At 45.9% G+C, this 23216-nt stretch overlaps 1 protein-coding gene across 1 annotated transcript in view; it reads left to right on the forward strand.

Annotated features, from left to right (window-relative positions):
* Positions 1-16827, forward strand: part of LOC309559626 (olfactomedin-4-like) — a gene marked incomplete at both ends in the record, with an annotated part of 55530 nt that extends 38703 nt beyond the window's left edge. The window contains one exon of the mRNA XM_082262963.1: positions 16025-16827. Within this exon, the coding sequence (XP_082119089.1) occupies positions 16025-16827 (803 nt within the window). The remainder of the gene's footprint in view (positions 1-16024) is intronic.
* Positions 16828-23216: the final 6389 nt, after the last annotated feature.

Below are 23216 nucleotides of genomic sequence, written 5' to 3' on the forward strand. Positions count from 1 at the left end.
TGTACGTGTGATATACATACACTTTTTTTGGATCATATTTTCTATTCCGCTATTTAATCAAAAACCTTTGGGGATCAGTTAAATTGGGGGATAGTCTGTGTTGGTACGTGTGAGAGAGATCCACCTTTCCAAGTTGTTGGGGTTCATCTCATACTTCTGAAGGTTTGAGGGTGCTGCCTGTTCCATACCCCCCCTACTCCTCATCTAGCCTTTTAGGGGTACAAACAATAGTAATTGGGGCCTAGTGTGGTTGTGTACGTGTGATATACATACACTTTTTTTGGATCATATTTTCTATTCCGCTATTTAATCAAAAACCTTTGGGGATCAGTTAAATTGGGGGATAGTCTGTGTTGGTACGTGTGAGAGAGATCCACCTTTCCAAGTTTTTGGGGTTCATCTCATACTTCTGAAGATTTGAGGGTGCTGCCTGTTCCATACTCCTCCTCCTACTGCTCAACCATCCTTTTAGGGGTACAAACAATAGTAGTTGGGGCCTAGTGTGGTGGTGTACGTGCGAGATACATACACTTTCTTTTTGATCATATTTTCTATTACGCTATTCAATTAAAACCTTTGGGGATCAATTCAATTGCGAGATAGTCTGTGTCGGTACGTGTGAGATCCACCTTTCCAAGTTGTTGGGGTTCATCTCATACTTCTGAAGATTTGAGGGTGCTGCCTGTTCCATACTCCTGCTCCTACTGCTCAACCATCCTTTTAGGGGTACAAACAATAGTAATTGGGGCCTAGTGTGGTTGTGTACGTGCGAGATACATACACTTTTTTTGATCATATTTCCTATTCCGCTATTCAATAAAAACCTTTGAGGATCAATTGAATTGCGGGATAGTCTGTGTCGGTACGTGTGAGATCCACCTTTCCAAGTTTTTGGGGTTCATCTCATACTTCTGAAGATTTGAGGGTGCTGCCTGTTCCATACTCCTCCTCCTACTCCTCATCCATCCTTTTAGGGGTACAAACAATAGTAATTGGGGCCTAGTGTGGTTGTGTACGTGCGAGATACATACACTTTTTTTGATCATATTTCCTATTCCGCTATTCAATAAAAACCTTTGAGGATCAATTGAATTGCGGGATAGTCTGTGTCGGTACGTGTGAGATCCACCTTTCCAAGTTTTTGGGGTTCATCTCATACTTCTGAAGATTTGAGGGTGCTGTCTGTTCCATACTCCTCCTACTCCTCATCCATCCTTTTAGGGGTAGAAACAATAGTAATTGGGGCCTAGTGTGGTTTTGTACGTGCGAGATACATACACTTTTTTGGATCATATTTCCTATTCCGCTATTCAATAAAAACCTTTCTAGGGCAAGATCTTAAATTACAGAAATATGAGGAGACCGTCAAATAAGGGCCGTGGCCTGGGTCGTGGTGCTGCTGGTAGAGCTCCTGTTGCAAGGAGAGGACGTGGTCGATCTGTGCCAGCTACACGCACAAGTGAAACACCTTCCTCAAGTGTGAGTAGGCGACAGAACCTGCATCAGTATTTGGTAGGGCATCAAACGCCCCTAGAAGTGATGAGGCCAGAACAAGTTGAGGCGATAGTAGATTGGTTTGCTGCTGACAGTGCCTCCAGTTCCTTCACATTGTCTCCCACCCAGTCTACTGCAGAAAGGTCAGAGTTGGCACCTGCAGCCAATGTCCAACCGTCTTTCACCTCACCCCCTTGCAAATCAGGCCAGCAGTCTGAGCCCCAAGCCATACAGCAGTCTCTTATTCTTTTTGAGGACTCTGTCAGCAGGGTTTCCCAGGGCCATCCACCTAGCCCTGCCCCAGAAGTGGAAGAGATTGAGTGCAGCGATGCCCAACCACTTATTTCTCAAGATGAGTACATGCAAGGATCATCGCAGCACGTCTCCGATGATGACGAAACGCAGGTGCCAACTGCTGCGGCGTTCAGCATTGTGGAGACCGACAAGGAGGGCAGGGGTGAAGACTGGGTGGAAGATGATGTGGAGGACGATGAGGTCCTCGACCCCACATGGAATGAACGTCATGCAGGTGACCTGAGTAGTTTGGAGGAAGAGGCGGTGGTCGCACAGAGCCACCAGCACAGCAGAAGAGGGAGCAGGGTGCAGAAGCGGAGCGGCCGTGCCCTAGACACTACGCCCGCTACTGCCCAACGCAGCAAGGGAACGAGCGCACCAAAGTCAGCTCAAAGGAGTTCTCTAGCGTGGAAGTTCTTTAGAAAATGTGCTGATGACAGGACACGAGTGGTTTGCACCCTGTGCAATCAGAGCTTGAAGCGAGGCATAAACCTTCTCAACCTGAGCACAACCTGCATGATCAGGCATCTAAGTGCAAAGCACGAGCTGCAGTGGAGTACACACCTTCAAAACCAAGAAACGTCTCTGGCTCATCCTGCTTCCTCTTCTGCTGCAGTCTCGGCCGCTCCAGCCACATCTGTAGTGATACCGGCACCTGCCACCCCGCAAACAGACGATCTGTCAGCAACACCACCACCTGGGTCACCAACAACCATCTCCACAATGTCCCGTGGAAGCGTTCAGCTTTCCATCTCCCAAACACTTGAGAGGAAGAGGAAGTACCCCCCTACCCACCCGCGATCCCTGGCCCTGAATGCCAGCATTTCAAAATTATTGGCCTTTGAAATGCTGTCATTCCGTCTGGTGGAGACGCACAGTTTTAAAAACCTTATGTCGGTGGCTGTCCCACAGTACGTCGTGCCCAGCCGCCACTACTTTTCCAGGCAAGCCATCCCTTCCCTGCACAACCAAGTGGGGGAAAATATCAGGTGTGCACTGCGCAACGCCATCTGTGCCAAGGTCCACCTAACTACGGATACGTGGACCAGTAAGCACGGTCAGGGGCGTTATATCTCCCTAACGGCACACTGGGTAAATGCAGTGGCGGATGGGCCTGAGGCGGATAGCAATTTGGCGCATGTCCTTCCACCACCGAGGATTGCAGGGCGCTTCAGTTTGCCTCCTGTTCCTAACTCCTCCTACTCCGCTTCCTCATCCTCTACCGCCTCCTCATCCGGACAGCGTAACACCTTCACCACCAACTTCAGCACGGCCAGGGGTAAACGACAGCAGGCAGTTTTACAACTTGCCTGTTTGGGGGACAAACCACACACCGCGCAGGAGTTGTGGAGGAGCATGGAACAGCAGACAAATGAGTGGTTGCTGCCAGCGAGCCTCAAGCCCGGCCTGGTGGTGTGCGATAACGGGCGAAATCTCATAGCAGCTCTGGGCCTAGCCGGTTTGACGCACATCCCTTGCCTGGCGCATGTGCTGAATTTGGTGGTGCAGAGGTTCCTTAAAAACTACCCCGATATGTCAGAGCTGCTGCAGAAAGTGCGGGCCGTTTGTGCGCACTTTCGGCGTTCTCACCCTGCTGCTGCTCGCCTGGCAGCGCTGCAGCGTAACTTCGGCCTTCCCGCTCACCGCCTCATATGTGACGTGCCCACAAGGTGGAACTCCACCTTGCACATGCTGGAAAGACTGTGCGAGCAGCAGCAGGCCATAGTGGAGTTTCAGCTGCAGCACGCACGCGTGAGTCGCTCTGCGGAACAGCACCACTTCACCACCAATAACTGGGCCTCCATGCGAGACCTGTGTGCCTTGTTGCGCTGTTTTGAGTACTCCACCAACATGGCCAGTGGCAATGACGCCGTTCTCAGCTTAACTATCCCACTTCTATGCCTCCTTGAAAAAACAATTCGGGCGATGATGGAAGAGGATGTGGCACAGGATGAGGAGGAGGAGGAGGATGAAGAGGTAACATTTCCAAGGCTTTCAGGGCAGTCATTCGCAAGGGGCTCCGAGGGTGGGTTCCTGCACACGCAAACGCCAGGGACGCAATTGTCCAGCAGGGGCACAGTTCTGGAGGATGAGGAGGATGAGGAGGAGGAGGAGCTGGAGGAGGAGATGGAACCATGTTCACAGCAGGGTGGCACCCAGGCCAGCTCATGGCCATCACTGGTGCGTGGCTGGGGGGATACAGAGGACACGGACGATACACCTCCCACAGAGGACAGCCTTTCGTTGCCTCTGGGCAGCCTGGCACACATGAGCGATTACATGCTGCAGTGTCTCCACAACGACCGCCGAGTTGCCCACATTCTAACTTGTGCTGATTACTGGGTGGCCACGCTGCTGGATCCCCGTTACAAGGACAACGTACCGTCCTTAATTCACTCACTGGAGCGCGATCGCAAGATGCGCGAGTACAAGCGCACGCTGGTAGACGCCATGCTGCTGGCATTCCCATCTGACAGCGGGGCCACAGTGGAAGCACAAGGCAGAGGAGGAGGAGGAGGAGGTCGCCAACGCAACCAGGGCACCGCCAGCACCTCAGAAGGCAGGGTTAACATGGCCGAAATGTGGAAAAGCTTTGTCAGCACGCCACAACAAACAGCAGCACCAGCAGCTCAGATGGAACGTCTTAGCAGGAGGCAGCATTTTACCAACATGGTGGAGCAGTATGTGTGCACACGCCTACATGTAGTGAATGACGGGTCTGCCCCCTTCAACTTCTGGGTCTCCAAATTGGGCACATGGCCTGAGCTTGCCCTTTACGCCTTGGAGGTGCTGGCGTGCCCTGCAGCCAGTGTATTATCTGAACGGGTATTTAGCACGGCTGGGGGCGTTATAACAGACAAGCGCAGCCGCCTGTCCAGAGACAATGTGGACAAGCTCACGTTCATTAAAATGAACCAGGCATGGATCCCACGGGACTTTTCCGTACCTTATGCAGAATAGCAATGGATACCGACCTTACCCACCCATTGTTCCATTTTTGCTCTTTCTCACTCTTTTGGGGTGTACCCTCATTTAAAATTTTTGAAAAGAAGCAGTGTTGGCTACCTCGTCCTCCTCCTCAGGGCCAGATTAATGTAGGGGCTATTGGAGCTGCAGCTCCAGGCCCCTACCTTTTATATAGGCCCCGGGTTGGCCATATTCACTGTTACCGCTCTTCTGTCACTTGTAAACACAGAAGTCTGGCTTCTATGCTCGCTTCCCCAGGCAGCACCCTCAGAACCTCCCCACACAGCGTGAAGGCCGGACAAGGAGGGACAGTTGGCGATGCATGGATGTGTTTATGGGCTTCAGAGACAGCATCCCATGTTGAATTAGGCATGCATGGCTGCACCCTTCCTCCTCTGGGTGCATGGCAAGGCACGGCCCTTAAGGCCCTTCAAAATCCTCAGCACCAAGCCCATGATGCTGTTAATCCGGCCCTGGTCCTCCTCCACCGCCGCTTCCACCTACACCGCCCATAGGTGTGCGCAGCCTATTGCATTAAGGTGTGCACCCCAAAGTTGAAATACACATGCATGTGTTTGCCAGCAGGGAGAGTAATGTATCGGGGCCATGTACCTGTAGGCAAGGAGAAATAGAGCAGAGCAGGTCCCAGGGAGATCTTTCCCATCTCCTCACTGGCAATGCTATGTGCCCTAGGTGATTAGGGTGTGCCCAGGCACACCCAGCACACCCTGTGCGCACGCCTATGTCACCGCCACATCCACCACCACCTCAACCTCCCTCCTACTCCATATGGGCCTCGTCCTTCAGAGATGAAGAAGAACATTGTTTTATTTTTCTGTTTTTTTTGTTGTTTTAAGTTATTTCCCTATCCACATTTGTTTGCAGAGCACTTGCCATGCTCTTAATTACGTTTTGCTGCCATTTGCAGCACTCTAGCCCTTTCCTTTGGTGTTTTAGAGCCATTTTAGTGCCTTAAAGTTCGGGTCCCCATTGACTTCAATGGGGTTCGGTGTCCGGGAAAAGTTCGGTAAAAGTCCGGGACACGGACCCGGACTTTTTTTTAAAGTTCGGCCGAACCCGTCGAACACGGACATCTAGGTGTCCGCTCAACCCTACCTCTGACCCGTACGGCATCTGATCGCTAGCTTGTCTTCCCTAGGAATGAATGTGATCATGTTTGACCTTAGTTTGATCGGTATTTTATTTGGCATCCAAATATTTTGTGTCATGTTCGGGTAAAAAGTAATTACTTGGGTATGGATTTGTGAGATGTAGGTGTTACCTTTTAATTAACAACTGGGCTTGTGGAATTCCACACAGCCTGTAGTGGACATCTGCTCTCAGATAAGGTTTTACAACCTGGCCTGCCAGGATGTGTTAAGATAACAGCTCTGTTTGAAGCTCTGAGGCTCAAACTTCCTGCATACCAGGGGGTACTTAACACTACAAAAAAGGAGCTGGGGTGAGGGGCTGGTAAAAGAATGACCTTTTTGGTTTTGAAAACTGTCAGCTGAGCTCTGAAACACAAAATGGTTGCCTGTGTCACTTATACAAAATGGATACCGTGATGACAAAATGGTGTCCTAACGCACGACACCATTACACCATCCTTTATTTCCAGTGCTGCCCATGCTATTCAGGCACAACATGTGAAAGAGTTGGTGGAGTGGATCAATAAGCCGTCCTCATCCTCCTCTTCCTCTGACACCCACGCTCCCAGTAGTTTGCCTTCCACCGCAGCTGCCAAAGCGGCCCGTTCCACAGGCTCCTTCTCCACAGCTACTCCTTCAGTTGCCCCACCATCATGCACGGAGGAGTCACCTGAACTATTCAATCATAGTATCAGTGACATGCTCCTGGAGGATGCACAGCAATTTGAAAGCTGTGATGTTGTTTCCCAGGTTGATGAAGGAAATAACGAGAGGGGGAGACAATGACAGACAAGAGACCAGCAGTCATGTTTTTCCACAGCTGAAGCATATTGCCAAGTTTGCTCCAATGACGGGGGGGGGGAGGATGAGGTCCCTGACTGTACTTGGGTGCCTGACAGGATAGAGGAGGAGGAAGGAGGAGGAGGATGTGCTCCATGGGCCGCCATAGCACTAGGCAGGATGTGCTCCATGGGCCGCCATAGCAGTAGCCAACCTATTGCGTCACAGCACAGAGCTCCACAGGTGCAGGGTGCTGCAAAATCTCTGTGGACTCCAAAAAGTTCATCAGTGTGGGCTTTTTTCAGCACCTGTGCAGTAGACCGCAGCATTGCTGTTTGTAGCATCTGTCTAAAGAAGATCAAGCACAGCCAGAACACCAGCTGCTTGAGAACCACATGCTTGACAAGGCATATGATGACCTGCCATGCAGTCCGTTGGCAACATCACCTGAAAGAGGCACCAGATCAAAACAAGCATACATCACCTTGCTCCTCATCTGCGATCTCTAACCCTACTATACCTCATGCCTTCTCAAATACCAGCATTGAGAGGGATGATGGTATAGCAATGAGTGGCACAGAGACTTGCACCCAATCTGCTAGCAGTACACCACAGTTTGATTTGAGCAGCAGGCAGATTTCACTACCCCAGTTTCTGAACTGTAGAAAGAAATACTGTCCCAGCCATCCACATGCTCAGCGTCTCAATGCTAGCTTGGCCAAATTGCTAGCATTACAGTTGCTGCCTTTTCAGCTGGTAGACTTGGCTCCCTTTCGCGAATTTGTAGAATGTGCTGCACCACAGTGGCAGGTCCCAAAAATGCATTACTTTTCGCATATGGGCATTCCGGCTCTCTACCGTCATGTGGAAGGTAGTGTTTTGGCCTCGTTGGACAAAGCAGTCAGCAGGAAAGTGCACATTACTGCTGACTCTTGGTCCAGCAGGCATGGACAGGAATGTTACATTTCTTTCACGGTGCACTGGGTAACTCTGCTGGCAGCTGGGAAGGATGCAGGACAGGGTTCGGTGCTGGAGCATGTTTTGCCACCATGTCTCCAAAAAGCTGGTGCTGGTTCTGCCACATCTGGCTACTCTACCACCACCTCCTCCTCCTCTTCCTCCATGTCCTCTTCTGTGCAATTCTCCTCTGCAGCAGCAGTGCTCCCTAAGCATTCAAGGGGCTACCCAAGCAGTCAGGCTAAAAGATGCCATGCTGTGCTTCAGTTGGTCTGTCTAGGGGATAGGAGTCACACAGAGATTCTGTCAGCTCTGCAGGGGCAGGCTCAGAGATGGTTGAAGCCACGACAGCTTGAGCCAGGAATGGTTGTATGTGATAATGGCACCAACCTTGTCTCCGCCCTCCAACAGGTTACACTTGACGCGTGTTCCATGCTTGGCACATGTTCTGAATCTGGTGGTGCAGCGTTTCTTAAGCAGATACCCGGGCTTCCAATATCTCCTGAGGCAGGCCTGGAAAGTCTGTGGCCATTTCCGTAGTTCATTTAATGCTAGTGCTCGCTTATCTGACATTCAAGGGGAATTCAACCTGCCCACCAACCGCCTCATTTGTGACATGCCCACTAGGTGGAACTCAATGTTGGAAATGCTGCAGTGGCTGCACACGCAGCAGAGGGCCATCAATCAGTACCTGTGTGAGTATGGCACAAGGACAGGGTCAGGGGAGCATGGCTTTTTTTTTTTTTGCCACTCCAGTGGCTTTTGATTAAGGATTCATGCATTGTCCTGTCACCAGCCGGAACGATGCATGCATCAGTGACACTATCCCGCTAGTCTACCTGCTGGAGCACACGCTGCATGGAATCATGGACAGGGCACTTGAGGCAGAACAGTGGCAGAAGGACTTCCTTTCCTCACATGGCCCCCTTTATGCAGATATCATTCCTGCAGGGCTACAAAACACACAGGAGGAAGAGGAGGAGGATTAGGATTTTGGCAGCATGGATGTAGAGGAAGAGGATGGCATATGGCAGTCTTCAAGCAATGGTTTTGATTCCCCAGAAACCACAGGAGTTGTCCGTGGTTGGGGAGAGGTTGCTCCTGCTGACAATGTCATCCTTAGTGACCCAGAGGACTCAGAAGCTCATGCCTCCTCCAACTTACATTGCATGGGCTCCCTGATTGTGCAAAGCCTGCTAAAGGACCGGAGGATTTTTGCTATCAAGGAGAGGGATAATTACTGGTTGGCAACCCTTCTTGATCCACGTTACAGGGATAAAGTTGCAGAGCTCATCCTGCTTTCCCAGCGGGAGCAGAGGATGAAACATCTTGAGGAGGCTTTAAAAAAAAAATTGTGTACCGCCTTTTCAGACATTGGGAGGTCAACATTCTCTGGACGTGTTTCTGAGGCATCGATCAGCCAAAGGAGGAGAGGTGGAGAAGGTGGTTGGCTGACCGATGCCTTTATTAAACAGTTCTTTTGTCCTCAGCAGCACCCAGGCAACCATCATCAGCGTCTTCATCCTATGGTGCATGATTATCTAGGTGCAAGAGCAGACTTGGAGACCTTTCCAGCTGCGCGTTCAAAGGCTTACTGGGTCTTGAGGATGGACCACTGGCCAGAACTTGCTCAATATGCAATTGAGCTACTGGCCTGTCCTGCTTCCAGCATGCTTTCCGAATGGACATTCAGTGCTGCTGGAGGTTTTGTGACGGACAAAAGAGTGCGTCTGTCCACAGATTCTGTTGGCCAGCTGACTTTTATCAAAATGAACCAGTCCTGGATCAACAAGAGCTATCAGGCCCCTAATGCTAATGTAACTGTTTGAATTTGCTAAGGGTCTGCCATCCCTAGAAGACTGCATATGCTGTCTATCCTATTCCTCTACCTTTATTCTGCTAGCATCCAACAATGTTTTTGGTTTAGGTCACTACCAACCCCGAAGGCCTAATTTTTCTGCACTTGTATGACAGGTGCATACAATTGAAATTTTGTATGCCATTTTTAACAGCAGGCCCTGTCCCTGTGCCCTGCTAACTGTGAGGGGTTATGGTGTTCAGGCACCACCAACACCAAAGGCCCAATTTTGGGCACCTGTATAGCACATGCGATTTCAAATTTGCATGGAATTCTTACCAGCATGTCCCGTTCCTGCACCCAGCAAGAGTAACTGCGAGGCCTTGGTTACGGTATTCAGGCACCACCTACTGCAAAGGCCAAATTTTCGGCACTTGTATAGCACATGTGATTTCAAATTTGCATGGAATTCTTACCAGCAGGTCCCGTTCCTGCACCCAGCAAGAGTAACTGAGAGGCCTTGGTTACGGTGTTCAGGCACCACCTTCCACAAAGGACCAATTTTTGGCACTTGTATAGCACATGCGATTTCAAATTTGCATGGAATTCTTAACAGCTGTTTGATTTTCGAGGTTCGAGTCCCATAGACTTCAATGGGGTTAATTTGTTTGAACAAACTTTTCCTCTGTTTGCGGTGTTCTCGTGCGAATTGAACAGGGGGTGTTCGGTTTATCACTAGTCGCCAGTACAGTATTTGTACATTGATATCATATCCCCTCTCAAGTGTCTGTTTTCCAGAGGCAATTTGTTTTTTATTTGTTTGTTTCGCATATTGCAATAAAAAACCTTTTTACCCTATATCCAAAAATCCCATTACCCCCCTCCCCCCCCCCATTTATTTTACCCCTCTGTGCCTTTTTTTTGTGCCTCTTCTCCTACAACTCCATTTACATTTACGTAACTCTTCAGTTGCATTCCTAGTCTACCCATACTTCTGCATCTAGCCATATTATTTGGTATTGCCCCCTTAGCTGCCTTCATCAGGTTTGGGACAATCGTGTTTTTATACTGCTTTTGTGATTTATCTGTTTTATGAAATAAGCAGGTCCATGGGTCGTCCATGATGCTCTCTCCTTTAATTTCCCTAATAACCTGTTTTACCTTCTGCCAGTAAACATGGATGTTAGGGCATTCCCACCAGATATGAAACATTGTGCCCTGTGCATTGCAGCCCTGCAGCACAGTGCAGATTTTTCTGGATAGCTTTTATGTGCTTTAACTGGCATAATGTACCATCTCAATAGGCATTTATAGTTCATTTCAATGGTGCTCACATCTATCACAGAGTAATGTTCGGCTCTCAGTATGGCGTTCACTTAATGCTCTTTTAAAAGTGAACCTATTTCTTTTTCCCATGTTTCTATGAAGGGAGGTTTCCCCAGTCCCACCATCTCCGTTAACATTTTGTAAATGTAGCACTACTCCCTTGGGAGATGCTGGTTACGGATTCCCCTGGGTTACCCATAGCAAAAACTTGACAATATAGCATATTCAGAGTACTCGGCTCAGTCAGAAAACAGTCTAGGGGTTTTGTTTTTTTTTGTTGTTTTATTTGAGAACTTGGATAGGAGAAGGGATGAGTGGGATACTCCAACTGTATAAACTATGCACAATTGCTGGGACTTCTATATTATGCTGAGTGCGGCAAGGCCGCTGATTCACCTTGCCACCTTAGTGAAGAAGAAATACTGAACGGTACTGCATTGTGAGTCACTCTTCAGGGTCCTACTTGGCACCCCCTTTGTCCATACTCTTCAGGGTTCTGAAACTGGCCCCTTGATCCTTTGACTTCACTGGAGTGGTCTCCCTTCCTGGGCAGACCCTTTGGCAAGTCCCCTGGTACTCACGGACACTGTTTTTCCCAGAAGACTCTGCCAGCCGCTCCACTGTCAGCTGTACTGGATCCTCTGTGACTCAGCTCCACACCTGGTTCACTAGGCAGATGCTCATGCAGCAGGAGTAGAGACAAGCCGTCAGCCTCCTCCTGGGACTCTGATTCCAGTCAAAGACACACTGTCACATGTCCCCCGGGCTTTTATGAGCAATCCCAGGATGCCCTGCAGAGTGCCCTCCCACTGGGACTCCCACAAAAGCCAATGTGTCACTGGCCAGGTTTCCTCCACTGTCCAACAGGCTCTCCTATTGGATGCAGTAGGGACATTCCCTTCGACCCAGTCAATCAAACCTGGGAACATGCAACAGGCAACCTAATAGATCAAGCTCTCCCTGATAGGCAGATGGAGCATACAATGCTTTGAACCTAGCACCTAACTAGGAGGGTGCTACATATATCTGAGATATACTATGTTTTATTTTTGTTAGTGGGTTACAAAGTTTTTCCACTAGGTTCAGGTCATTCTCGGATCTGATGGGTTGAGGCAGCGATCACACAAAATCTTTTAACTGAAGATTCCTCCATTCATTCAACATCATGTTTCCTCCCCTAGTGTTGAGTTTTTGATATGACCTAATCTTTCTACCTTTCATTATGTCTTTTAACTGTGTGTTCTTTACCCAATTACCAAATTGTGTCTCATTCCCAGGTGCAAAGTATTTTGTGCCTGCTATTGGTATTAAAGGAGAGTTATATTCCCAATTGGCTTGTCTGTGAATCGTGCCCCATGTTTTATATACTACTCTCATCACGTTATGAGAGTCTTCTTGCATTTTCCTATATTTTGGTGGAATCCAGATATTGTAACTTAATTGTGTTCTACTTAATGTGTTTTCAATCCTAATCCATCTTTTATCTGAATTTATTTTTGTCAACTCTATCATAAGTAAAATTATGACTGCAGTGTAATATCTTTTGATATCTGGTGCCGCTAATCCCCCCGTGATTTATCTGTACCAAGAGCCGTATATTGTATTCTGGGCTTTTTCCCTTACCAGATGTACTTTAATACCATTGTTTTTATTATTTTAAAATATACCGATGGGATGGCAATTGGTAACATTTGAAATCTCTATAGGATTTTGGGCAGTATAGTCATCTTCTTGTTTCTATTTATTCTCCCCAACCAAGAGAGTGGGCGACTCAATATTTCTTTTATATCTTCTTTTATCTCATTTAACATGGGTATATAGTTGACCTGGAAGAGGTTTTCTAATGATGGAATTAAATTTATCCCAAGGTATTTTCATTTTGATTTTGCCCAGGTAAATGGAAATTCTGGAGAGAGAGAGCCAAGCGCCGATCTAAGTGTAGCACAGCAGTACTTTATTATCACACAATTAAAATGTTACTCACAAGAGGTGCATAAAAGCAGGCATCTGTAAAAGCAGTAGGGGGGAGCTCTCTGGAGTCACATCCTCGGTGGAAGATCTGGTCGGGCGGTAGCGCTGTAGTGATGGAGGACAGCCTCATGTGGGAGGCGGGGGACGTGCCGATCCTCTGTGATGGCGATGCAGCGTGGGTCCGCCAGTCGGATGGCTGTGACGTCACTTCCGGAGACACCAGGGGAATCGAACGGCGATGCGTTGCGGAGCTCCGCTCCTTCTTCAGGCTGTCAAGAAGAAGGAGCGGAGCTCCGCAATGCGTCGCCGTTCGATTCCCCTGGTGTCACCGGAAGTGACGTCACAGCCATCCGACCGGCGGACCCACGCTGCATCGCCATCACAGAGGATCGGCACGTCCCCCGCCTCTCTCTCTCTCCTGGATTCACACAGGGTCGCTTCACCCTCTACAAGCCTGCAGCCATCCAAGTGTCCAGCAATCGGACTGTACTCCACCATCTGCCCACAGTATATACTATTGCAGTCACCCGCACTGTCTGATTGCGCCAATCTCTCTCCCCCCTCTGCTTAAATGGAAATTCCCTATGTAGTGCCTGTTTTTCTTTCTTACTTAGCCCTATGTTGAAAATTCCCTATATTTTTTTTAACTCCTTATTAACATTTGGGAGGGTTATTCTGGGATTGGTAATGTAAAACAGAACGTTGTCAGCATATGCTGCTACTTTGTGTTCCTCCTGTCCCACCTTTACTCCCCCTATGACTACATTGTTCCTTCTAGTCGCTAGTAATGGTTCTAGCGACAGGACGAACATTAGGGGCGAGAGAGTGCACCCCTGTCTCATCCCATTGCTCATTTCAAACTTGGGGGATAAATTGACGTTTACCTTTACTGACCTTTACCGATGCTGTTGGGCTCCTATACAATGCTCTTATCCACTGGATCATTCTTGGGCCAATACCCAAGTCCTCTATTGTTTCCAGCACACACTCCAAGTCTACCCTGCTTTCTCAGCATCTATTGACAGCAGGAGGGCAGGGATGTCAAAACCTCTAGCCTTGTGGAATAGCAATAATGTTTTAATCCCATTGTCTTTTCCCTCTCTGCCTGGGATGAATTCTGTCTGATCTGTATGGATCCACTCTGCCATTAAGTCCTTTGATCTAATTGCTAGAACTTTTGCATATAGTTGTGTGTCAGTGTTTAACAGTGCTATCCAGAAAGAATAAGTTCAATGCTTGTAGTCTTTCCTCATAGCTGATGTCTTCCATTCCCCCTCGTTATCTTTGTTGCCCTTCTCTGGACTCTCTCCAGTTCAAGCACATCCTTCTTAAAGTGGAGTTCCACCCATTTTTGGAACTTTAGATCTTTGTAATCCCCTTTAAAATGGCTTTTACCAATGGAAACTTTTTTTTTTTTTTTTTTGCTAGTAAATACCTTAATTTTGGCTTTATTCCCCCTCTCCTCACTTCCTGGTCCGATCGGCGATGACGTCATTCGGCGATCCGCAGTGTCTGCTGGGATGTATTCTACTTGCAGTAGCTGTATCTGTACTGAGCCGTGCCTGCCCCGCCTCCGCCCCGCCTCCTCTCATTGAATTGCATTGTATGAATGTATTAAGGCTGTTCTCTGCCCAGCCTCCGCCCCGCCTCCTCTCATTGAATTGCATTGTATGAATGTATTAAGGCTGTTCTCTGCCCAGCCTCCGCCCCGCCTCCTCTCAATACAACTCAATGAGAGGAGGCGGGGCGGAGGCTGGGCAGAGAACAGCCTTAATACATTCATACAATGCAATTCAATGAGAGGAGGCGGGGCGGAGGCTGGGCAGAGAACAGCCTTAATACATTCATACAATGCAATTCAATGAGAGGAGGCGGGACGGAGGCGGGGCAGGCACGGCTCAGTACAGATACAGCTACTGCAAGTAGAATACATCCCAGCAGACACTGCGGATCGCCGAATGACGTCATCGCCGATCGGACCAGGAAGTGAGGAGAGGAGGAATAAAGCCAAAATTAAGGTATTTACAAGCAAAAAAAAAAAAAAAAGTTTCCATTGGTAAAAGCCATTTTAAAGGGGATTACAAAGATCTATGTATTCCAACCTATTAAAAATGGGTGGAACTCCACTTTAAGGACCGGTGCCCAGAAATGGACGGTATACTCAAGATTTGGCTGGACCAGAGTCTTGTTGAGTGGGAGAATAATAGTTTTGTCTCTGGAGTGAATCCTCTTTTTTCTACATGCCAGTATTCTGTTGGCTTTGCTTGCAGCAGCTTGGCATTACATGCCATTGCTGAGCTTAATGTCTACCACCTGTTCCTTTTCCATCTTAGATTTCCCCAGAGGTTCTCCCCCTAGCGATTAACTTACTTGCATTCGTATTTCTGGCACTTAAGTCCATTACCTTACATTTTTCAACATTAAACCTCATTTGCCATGTAGTTGCCCACCCCGTTATTTTGTTCAGGTCTTCTTGTAAGGTTTCCATGTCCTGTGAGAAGATATTGCCCTGCATAGCTTAGTATCGTCTGCATTGTGATGGTCATTCCATCCTCCAGATCGTTTATGAATAAATTAAACAGGATTGGTCCCAGGACAGATCCTTGGGGGACCCCACTTTCAACACCCAACCAACTCGAGTACTCCCCATTTATCACCACCCTCTGGACTCACCCCATAAGCTAGTTTTTAATCCAGGTACTCACCCTATGGTCCATACCTACGTAAGCGTTTGTGGGGAACTGTATCAAATTCCTTTGCAAAGTCCAGATACACTACATCTTAGTTGCTAGATCTTAAAGGGTCTGTTTATTTAAAATTAAGATTTTAGTTATAGGTAGATGCTGATTGGCCAACTCTTCCCCTGGCTTTTTATATGGCTTGGATGCTGCTTCAACAGTGATAGTTTGCTCCTTATTTCCAACTGGGACATAGTTCATCCCAGAGTTTTTAATGTTAATGCCCATTCTTGGGTGTTCCAGCTCTTTCTCTTGCATTCTTAATAAAAGAGTAGAGAGAGGGTGCCCCCCCCCCCCCCTATCATGGCCACAAAGTGTGCAGACTCAGGAACTCAGATATCTCACCAATAAAGACCCTGAGCTATCTTGGAGTTACATAACAATTTTTAGTGAAATTTCAGGCTGGAAAGTGTAGGGCGCCATATCACTTTTTGCCTATTAGTAAAACTTGATAACATTTTTGTTTTATGTATGCAATTGTTAGCGATAACTCTGATTTTTACTTCCAGGTGTTCACATTGTTTACAATCACTTTTTATATTGTACAGGTACTTGTGACCACGGACACATTGTGAATATCAGTAAACCGTATGTAGTGCAGCAGAATTTGCATGGTGCAGGCTACACAGCAGGAGGATGGGGAAAAGACTCATTATTGGGAGCTGATCAGACCACTTTTTGGGTTGCCCCACTAAACCCTGACAGACGCTTAATGAATTTTGTATACAGCTACCCTTCTTATAATGACCTCCTTCTCTACAAACACACGGTATCAAAAACCTTTGGCGGTTCCAATTATGGACAAGGTGCTGGAATGATTATGTACAACAAAACAATGTATTATAATTGCTACAATTCCAATAATCTCTGCAAATACAACATGAAAACGAATGCAGAGGAGCGATTGGCACTAAGAGATGCAACTTACAACAACCGCTTCTCCTATTCAACCACACCTTGGCAGGACATCGATCTTGCTGCAGATGAAGAGGGTCTTTGGGTCATTTATGCTACTGAAAAAGAGGGTGGGAACATTCTTATTAGCAAACTTTCTGCTAACACATTGGAAGTAAAGCAAACCTGGTCCACCTCACTTTACAAACCGGGTGTCACCAATGCTTTCATGGTCTGTGGGGTCTTGTATGCTACAAGAATCTACAGAACAAAAATGGAGGAGATCTTCTACATGTATGACACTAAAACTGGTAAGGAAGAGAATCTGAGTATCCCCATTGAAAAGATGATGGATACAATGCATAGCCTGTCCTACAACCCGAATGACCACAAGCTCTACATGTACATTGATGGCTTCCTGTTCTTCTATGACCTCACTTTCTTGCCACCAAAATAAAACTTTAACATTTCTAAACCAATGTGCCCTAGTATTGAATAGAATGGCTAGCTTGCAAATAATATTACAGAGAACAACCCAAATAAATAATGTACAATTTTCTTTTATTTAATAAAAATACTAAGTGCAACATGTGATAGCAACCGGAAATAAACTATATTACCAAAAGTATTGGGACGGTTGCCTTTACACTCACATGAACTTTATTGGCATCCCAGTCTTAGTCTGTAGGGTGCAATATTAAGTTGGCCCACCCTTTGCCGCTATAACAGCTTCAGCTCTTCTGGGAAGGCTGCTCACAAGGTTTAGTAGTGCATCTATGGGAAAATTTTGACCATTCTTCCAGAAGCTCATTTGTGAGGTCAGGCATTGATGTTGGAGAGAAGGCCTGGCTCACAGTATACGCTCCAATTCATCCCAAAAGTGTTCTATCTGGTTGAGGTCAGGATTATGTGGGAACAGTTTGAGGTTGGCCCTTCCTTTTCCTACATGACTGCACACTAGTGCACAAAGAAAGGTCCATAAAGACATGGATGAGCAGATTTGGGGTGGAGGAACTTGACTGGCCTACACAGAGTCCTGATCCGATACAACACCTTTGAGATGAATTTTAGCGCAGGCTGTGAGCCAGGCCTTCTCTCCAACATCACTGCCTGACCTCACAAATGAGCTTCTGGAAGAATGGTCAAACATTCCCATAGACACACTCCTAAACCTTGTGGACGGCCTTCCCAGAAGAGTTGAAGCGGTTATAGCTGCAAAGGGTGAGCCAACTCAATATTGAATATAGTCCTACAGACTAAGACTGGGATGCCATTAAAGTTCAAGTGCGTGAAAAAGCAGGTGTCCCAATACTTTTGGTAATATAGTTTTTTTTTGTTTTTTTTTTACTAAAGCTAGAGAGGGCAAAACTAGTCACAATTCTGCAGAGAATCCAATCAGCTTCCAGGTTTTTTTTTTGCTAAAGCTTAATTAAACAAGTGTGTAATAGAGGGGAAATAGTCTAATGGTGAGTGTGACTTTAGCTCTGGTGACCCTGGATTCCCTGACTTTGGAGGTATATCCTCTCATTTCCTGTTTTGGCTAGGAGACAACAAGTGAAGTTAAATCTCCCCAATGGAACACAGATGGCAAAAAAAAAAAAAAACATGCGAGTAAAACACTTCTTTACTCTATGCAAAAAAATAATAAAATGTAAGTTTAAGTGATATTAAACTTTGCCTATGTTCCAGTATGGGCTGGTGCCATGACCACTGCCCTGTTTCAGGGAGTTTCCTTTCTTTTGCATCCTATGGAGTCACCCCTCCATGTAGGGACTAGAGCTGTATCTACTGTACCTACATTGTGTTCTTCAACAGTAACACACATCCCTATAGCCTAGGGTGGCAAGGCACTTCCCTACCCCTACACCCCTCCTTTCTCCAAGCTAACAGACTGGCTGGAGACTTTACTGTGCACTGTTAACCGTTTTCTCTAAAGACCAGAAGTTCAGGGAAGCAACACTTAGAAATCAGGAGCCAGAAAGTGTTAGGGTAGGAATTATAACAAATAGTTTACTGGGGAATGCAACTTTTATTGTGCTCAATGTGTTTTGCTAAAAACCCAGAGGGTTGAATACTATAAGGTAAAGAAAAGTGCATTAAAACCTTTTAAAATTAAAGCCCAGCCAACACTTTTTTTTTAAAGAAGTTACTGCAACAGTTTATTTTTCTCTTGGAGTAAAGGTTTAAGTCTTATGATTAAAATCTGACAACTGTAGACACCTCCCCCACTGTTATATGTTTTTTTTTTCAGCCCGATAACGGCTGTTATACTTTCGCAGCTTAGCCTACTATAGAAAGTGGAAAAACAACAATCCACAACCCCCCTGCACATTTTACAGTGGAGAAAGAACAGCATTGTCGAAGAAAATGTAAAAATAACAAATCTACTGGCAGGACCAACAGGGAATAAAACTGTTACAGGTGGATTCCGAGAAACAAAACCTTCTTTGTTAATGCTAGTGACACGCTGGGTTGATTTACTAAAACTGAAGAGTGCAAACTCTGATGCAGCTCTGCATAGAAACCAATCAGCTTCCAGGTTTGTCAAAGCTTAACTGAACAAGCTTAAGTTAGAAGCTGATTGGCTGCCATGCACCGCTGCACCAGATTTTTCACTCTCCAGTTTTACAAAATCAATCCGCTGCGTGAAACATCATTTTTCGCTTTGCCCAGATTCTCACTATAACTATTGTTTTGAGCTCTCATTGGCTACAACTGCTGAAAACAACAGCCATTATAGCACATAACAGTTATTAATATATAGATAAATCAGTAGAACTTTTAATGTGATTTACAACATAATCCCTATATTTGCACGTGATTTATTATTGTAATTTTTTCATGAAAATTTCTGTAGCTTTATGGCATAAAATAAATAAAAGTGAGCATTTAAAGGAATTTGTTTGTCATTCTTCTAGAGTGTCTTTCAGTTACTCCATAGTTTGGTCCATCTATGCAGTCTTATTTTTTGATATATTAGGGTCCTTTCATAGGGGATTTCTGCCCGGTGGACTCTGTTTTGCTGAGCGGGGATCGAACCGCTGATCCCCAATGAGAAGGCAGATGACAGGTCCGTCTGTGTTCACTGTGCAGAGACAGACCTGTCAGAGCCCCGCTCTCCTCTATGGGAGATTGGATGAAAATGGACCGCCTGTCCATTTTCATCCGATCTGATCCGATCCGATCCTCCTGACGGATGGAAAATAGGGTTTCCATCCATCTGGATTTAGCAGACAGGATCAGATCAGATAACAGTGGGTGTTAGGGGACATGTCCCCTCTAATATATATCCGCTTCCCAATAGGGGTGCATGGAGCATCCGATCAGGTTCGCCTGAAAAACTGACAGGCGAACCTAATCAGAAAGCATGTATGAAAGGGGCCTTATAGATTATATAATACATCAATGTTATAGATTTAATTCTTCTAAAATGCCTGGTTTATTCACATTGTCTTGGTTTCTTGAATGATGGCTGAACTATTTTGTGAATTAAACAAAATCCATAAAGGCTAAACAAAACTGCAAATGCAGTTCTCTCTTCTGTATGTCCATTTTACTCACAATATGACTATACCTAGTATTGCAGATTATAATAGGTATAATGATCTCCATGTTGTAAACTATCAATATATTGGATTACAAGTAGGCTTTTTTATGCCTGTCTATTGCCCCTGCGCACTGTGCTGTTCCCCCGTGGTGCATTATCACATTCAAATCATCATGCAGTATTTTGTGTGTTCTGTTAAGGCAGCCCGATATTTTAGAATGGGCCACAGCAAAAGAACAAACACTGACCTGTACAATCCACAAGAATATGCCAGCACAACAGTACAGATCAGCAAAGTGGTTTTACTTTATTAAGTACAGGGAGATACAGACAAAAATATGCCAACGTGTTTTGGACGTTCAGGCCTTAATCATAAATGATTAAGGCCTATGCGCCACATTCCAGCAGTGAACTAAAGAAATAAGAAAAGATTCATATGACTCCCTGGAGAGCCTGATGATCTAGGATCAACTCCTACACTTCTGTCCCACACAAGTCTTGCAGTTGGTGAAGGCGTGCAAAGTGGCAGCAGGAATAGCTAATACCTACATAAACACTTGGGTATCTAACCACCTGGAGTATCTCAGTAGCCTATCTTCCAACTCTCCAGCAGAAGAAAAGAAACAAAAATTCTACTAGGATTATAGAAAGCTGAACAGGGAGGATATGCTGACAGAAGGCAAACAGGTCAACTTGGCCAAAAGGCAGCTTATTGCACCCAACAAATTTAGCAAACAGTTTTTGAAGGTGGCACACAAATTTTCCTTAGCAGGTAACTTAGGGGGAATTACTAAGACCAACAACTTTCAGTCCTGTGTTACCTGCCAGTGGGTTGGCAAGGCCAGTATTCACATGGCTCTATTACAATCGATGTCTGTAATTGATGAACCTTTTAGGAGGGTGGAAATGGATATCATTGGTACACTAGCCATGCCAAGCAGTTCAGACAATAGTGGACTATGCCAATGATACCCAGAGACTATGGTATTATCTTCCCTCAAGCAGACAAGGTTGCTAACACTTCTGTAGGAAAATTTATGAGATCGGGGTTACCTGCAGAACAGAAAAAGGTAAAGTAAATAAGTGGAACTTTATACATGTCTCCAGCAAAGAGTAAGCAAATATGGCATACAAGTAAAAATCAAGCAGGTTTTACTACAAAAAGGTCAAGTATAACATTTCCACTAGGCATTTACAGTAATTACATTAAAAAACAATGGAGGAAGCACAACATATAACATCAGAGATAATGTAAACCGTCTACGCATTTTGCAGGGTTACCCAATTCATCAGGTCCATCTATACCATTTTTTGCAGTGAAGTTCAATCACCGTTGTAAACTTGTACTGAAAGAAAACATATGGAATACGCAATGACAATGTCCAAAAAAAGGAAGAAACACATAACACAAATGCACTTATGTTCATTAACCATGTCTGGACCGGAAGGTTTTACCCCCTTAATCAAAAATGTATAAAAGTGGTGCTGTGCTGTCCATTACATCCAAATTATATAAAACGTAATAATCGAGACAGATGTAAGTGTAAACACCCATAGCGTCATGCACACTTGACCTCATCAGGAGACGGGACCACGCTTGGTAGGCGAAACCGGAAGAGCTGCCGGAGGACGAGCTTGCGGCTCGTGGAGTACATGTCTTGTATCTGGTTTTAAAAAGTGAGTGTTTTTAATCCTTTATAAATAAAAGTTTGATACAGAGTCACACTATGTGGAGCCTTCCTCTCTTTACACATCATATATTGAGTTAATATTCGGATCATTCAGTAGACCTCCGCTGACTGGACCTGACACTACCAATTCTAGAGTAGTTTTGAAGGTTTTACTAGGAGATCCCTTACAGGCATTCATTCCACTATCAACACCTTGCCCTAGGAGTGCTATCTATGCTGTTACTTTACAGCTGTGAGGTAAGGGAATAGCACACACAGAGGTGTCATTATATTGGACCACTGCGACACCAGTCACTTTTAGTCTTATACAGTGTTGGGAGATACACGATTGAGACCACCATTTATTTTATTTCTGCACTGAGGACATTTTTATTGATTTTGGAGTTGAGGAATATTTATGCACAATTGCTATTGATTTCAGATTTGATGAATATTTATGCACAACTGCAAAGAGGTGTGGTTCACCAGATCTATTATTAGTAATCACTGTTATCCGTTTGTTCATCACACCGTTTCACATTGTTTTATTATTATTATTATTATACAGGATTTATATAACGCCAACAGTTTGCGCAGTGCTTTACAATTTGAGGGAAGACAATACAGTTACAATACAGTTCAGAACAGGACATACCAAATGTTACATGTATATTAATGCGTGATTTTTTGTACCATATTCAGTTGTTTACACTTACATCTGTCTCAATTATTACGCTTTATATAATTTGGATGTCATGGACAGCGCAGCACCACTTTTATACATTTCTGATACTCTGCGGTTACGGATGTGCTGATCGGTGCATGCAGTTGTCATTTGGTTGACCATTTTATTAGTGATAGCGTGGGGGTACTTTCTATATATTTTACCCCTGTAGGACTGTCCCCACAGGGCCTGCTGAATAGTCACTTGATGGGCTCCCCTGATTACCAGCACACGATTAACTTGAGATATAGTCAATGAATCCCTCCTTGCTCCTGATGGCTCGTCACACAAATAAACAGTCTAGGGGTGTTGTATTTTTTGGTGTTTATTTGGAATTGGGATAGGAGAAGGGAATAGTCAGATACTCGGGCTGAACTATTGACATTGGTTGAGGACTTCTATTAGAAATAGCTAGACTGCTTAATCCACACTGCCACAAGTGCAGAAAGGGTTAAGTCTCTTGCTTTCTTTACTCTATGACAAGACAACTTGGTGGATGATAACTTATCATCAGGACACTCTCTCTAGCATCCCCTTTAACTGACACCCATCCACTGACTATCCTAGAAGTAGAGGTGGCCCCCCTCAGGTCAGGCCCCTTGACACGAGATACAATACTCACTATACTGCAGAGACAGATCCTCCAGTGTCTCCCCTCTCAGTCAGCTTCTCTGGACCTCTGGGTTCAGTTCCTCACTGCTACTCTCCAGGCCCTCAGGAAGACCCCCTAAGGCCGCATAGCACCTCTATAGAGGCGGAGGCAGTCGCCCCCCCCCCCCCCTCCGGGACTCCGCTATCCAGTTGGAAGACCTCTAGCACATGTGCTCCTGGCTTTTATACAGTATCCTAACATTCACCGAAGCACTTTCCCTCTGCCAATCATCAGGACTGTATCAAAAGCCCAT

This window comes from Pelophylax lessonae (genome assembly GCF_965119305.1).
Source record: "Pelophylax lessonae genome assembly, chromosome: 7".
In the NCBI taxonomy this organism is placed as follows: domain Eukaryota; kingdom Metazoa; phylum Chordata; class Amphibia; order Anura; family Ranidae; genus Pelophylax; species Pelophylax lessonae.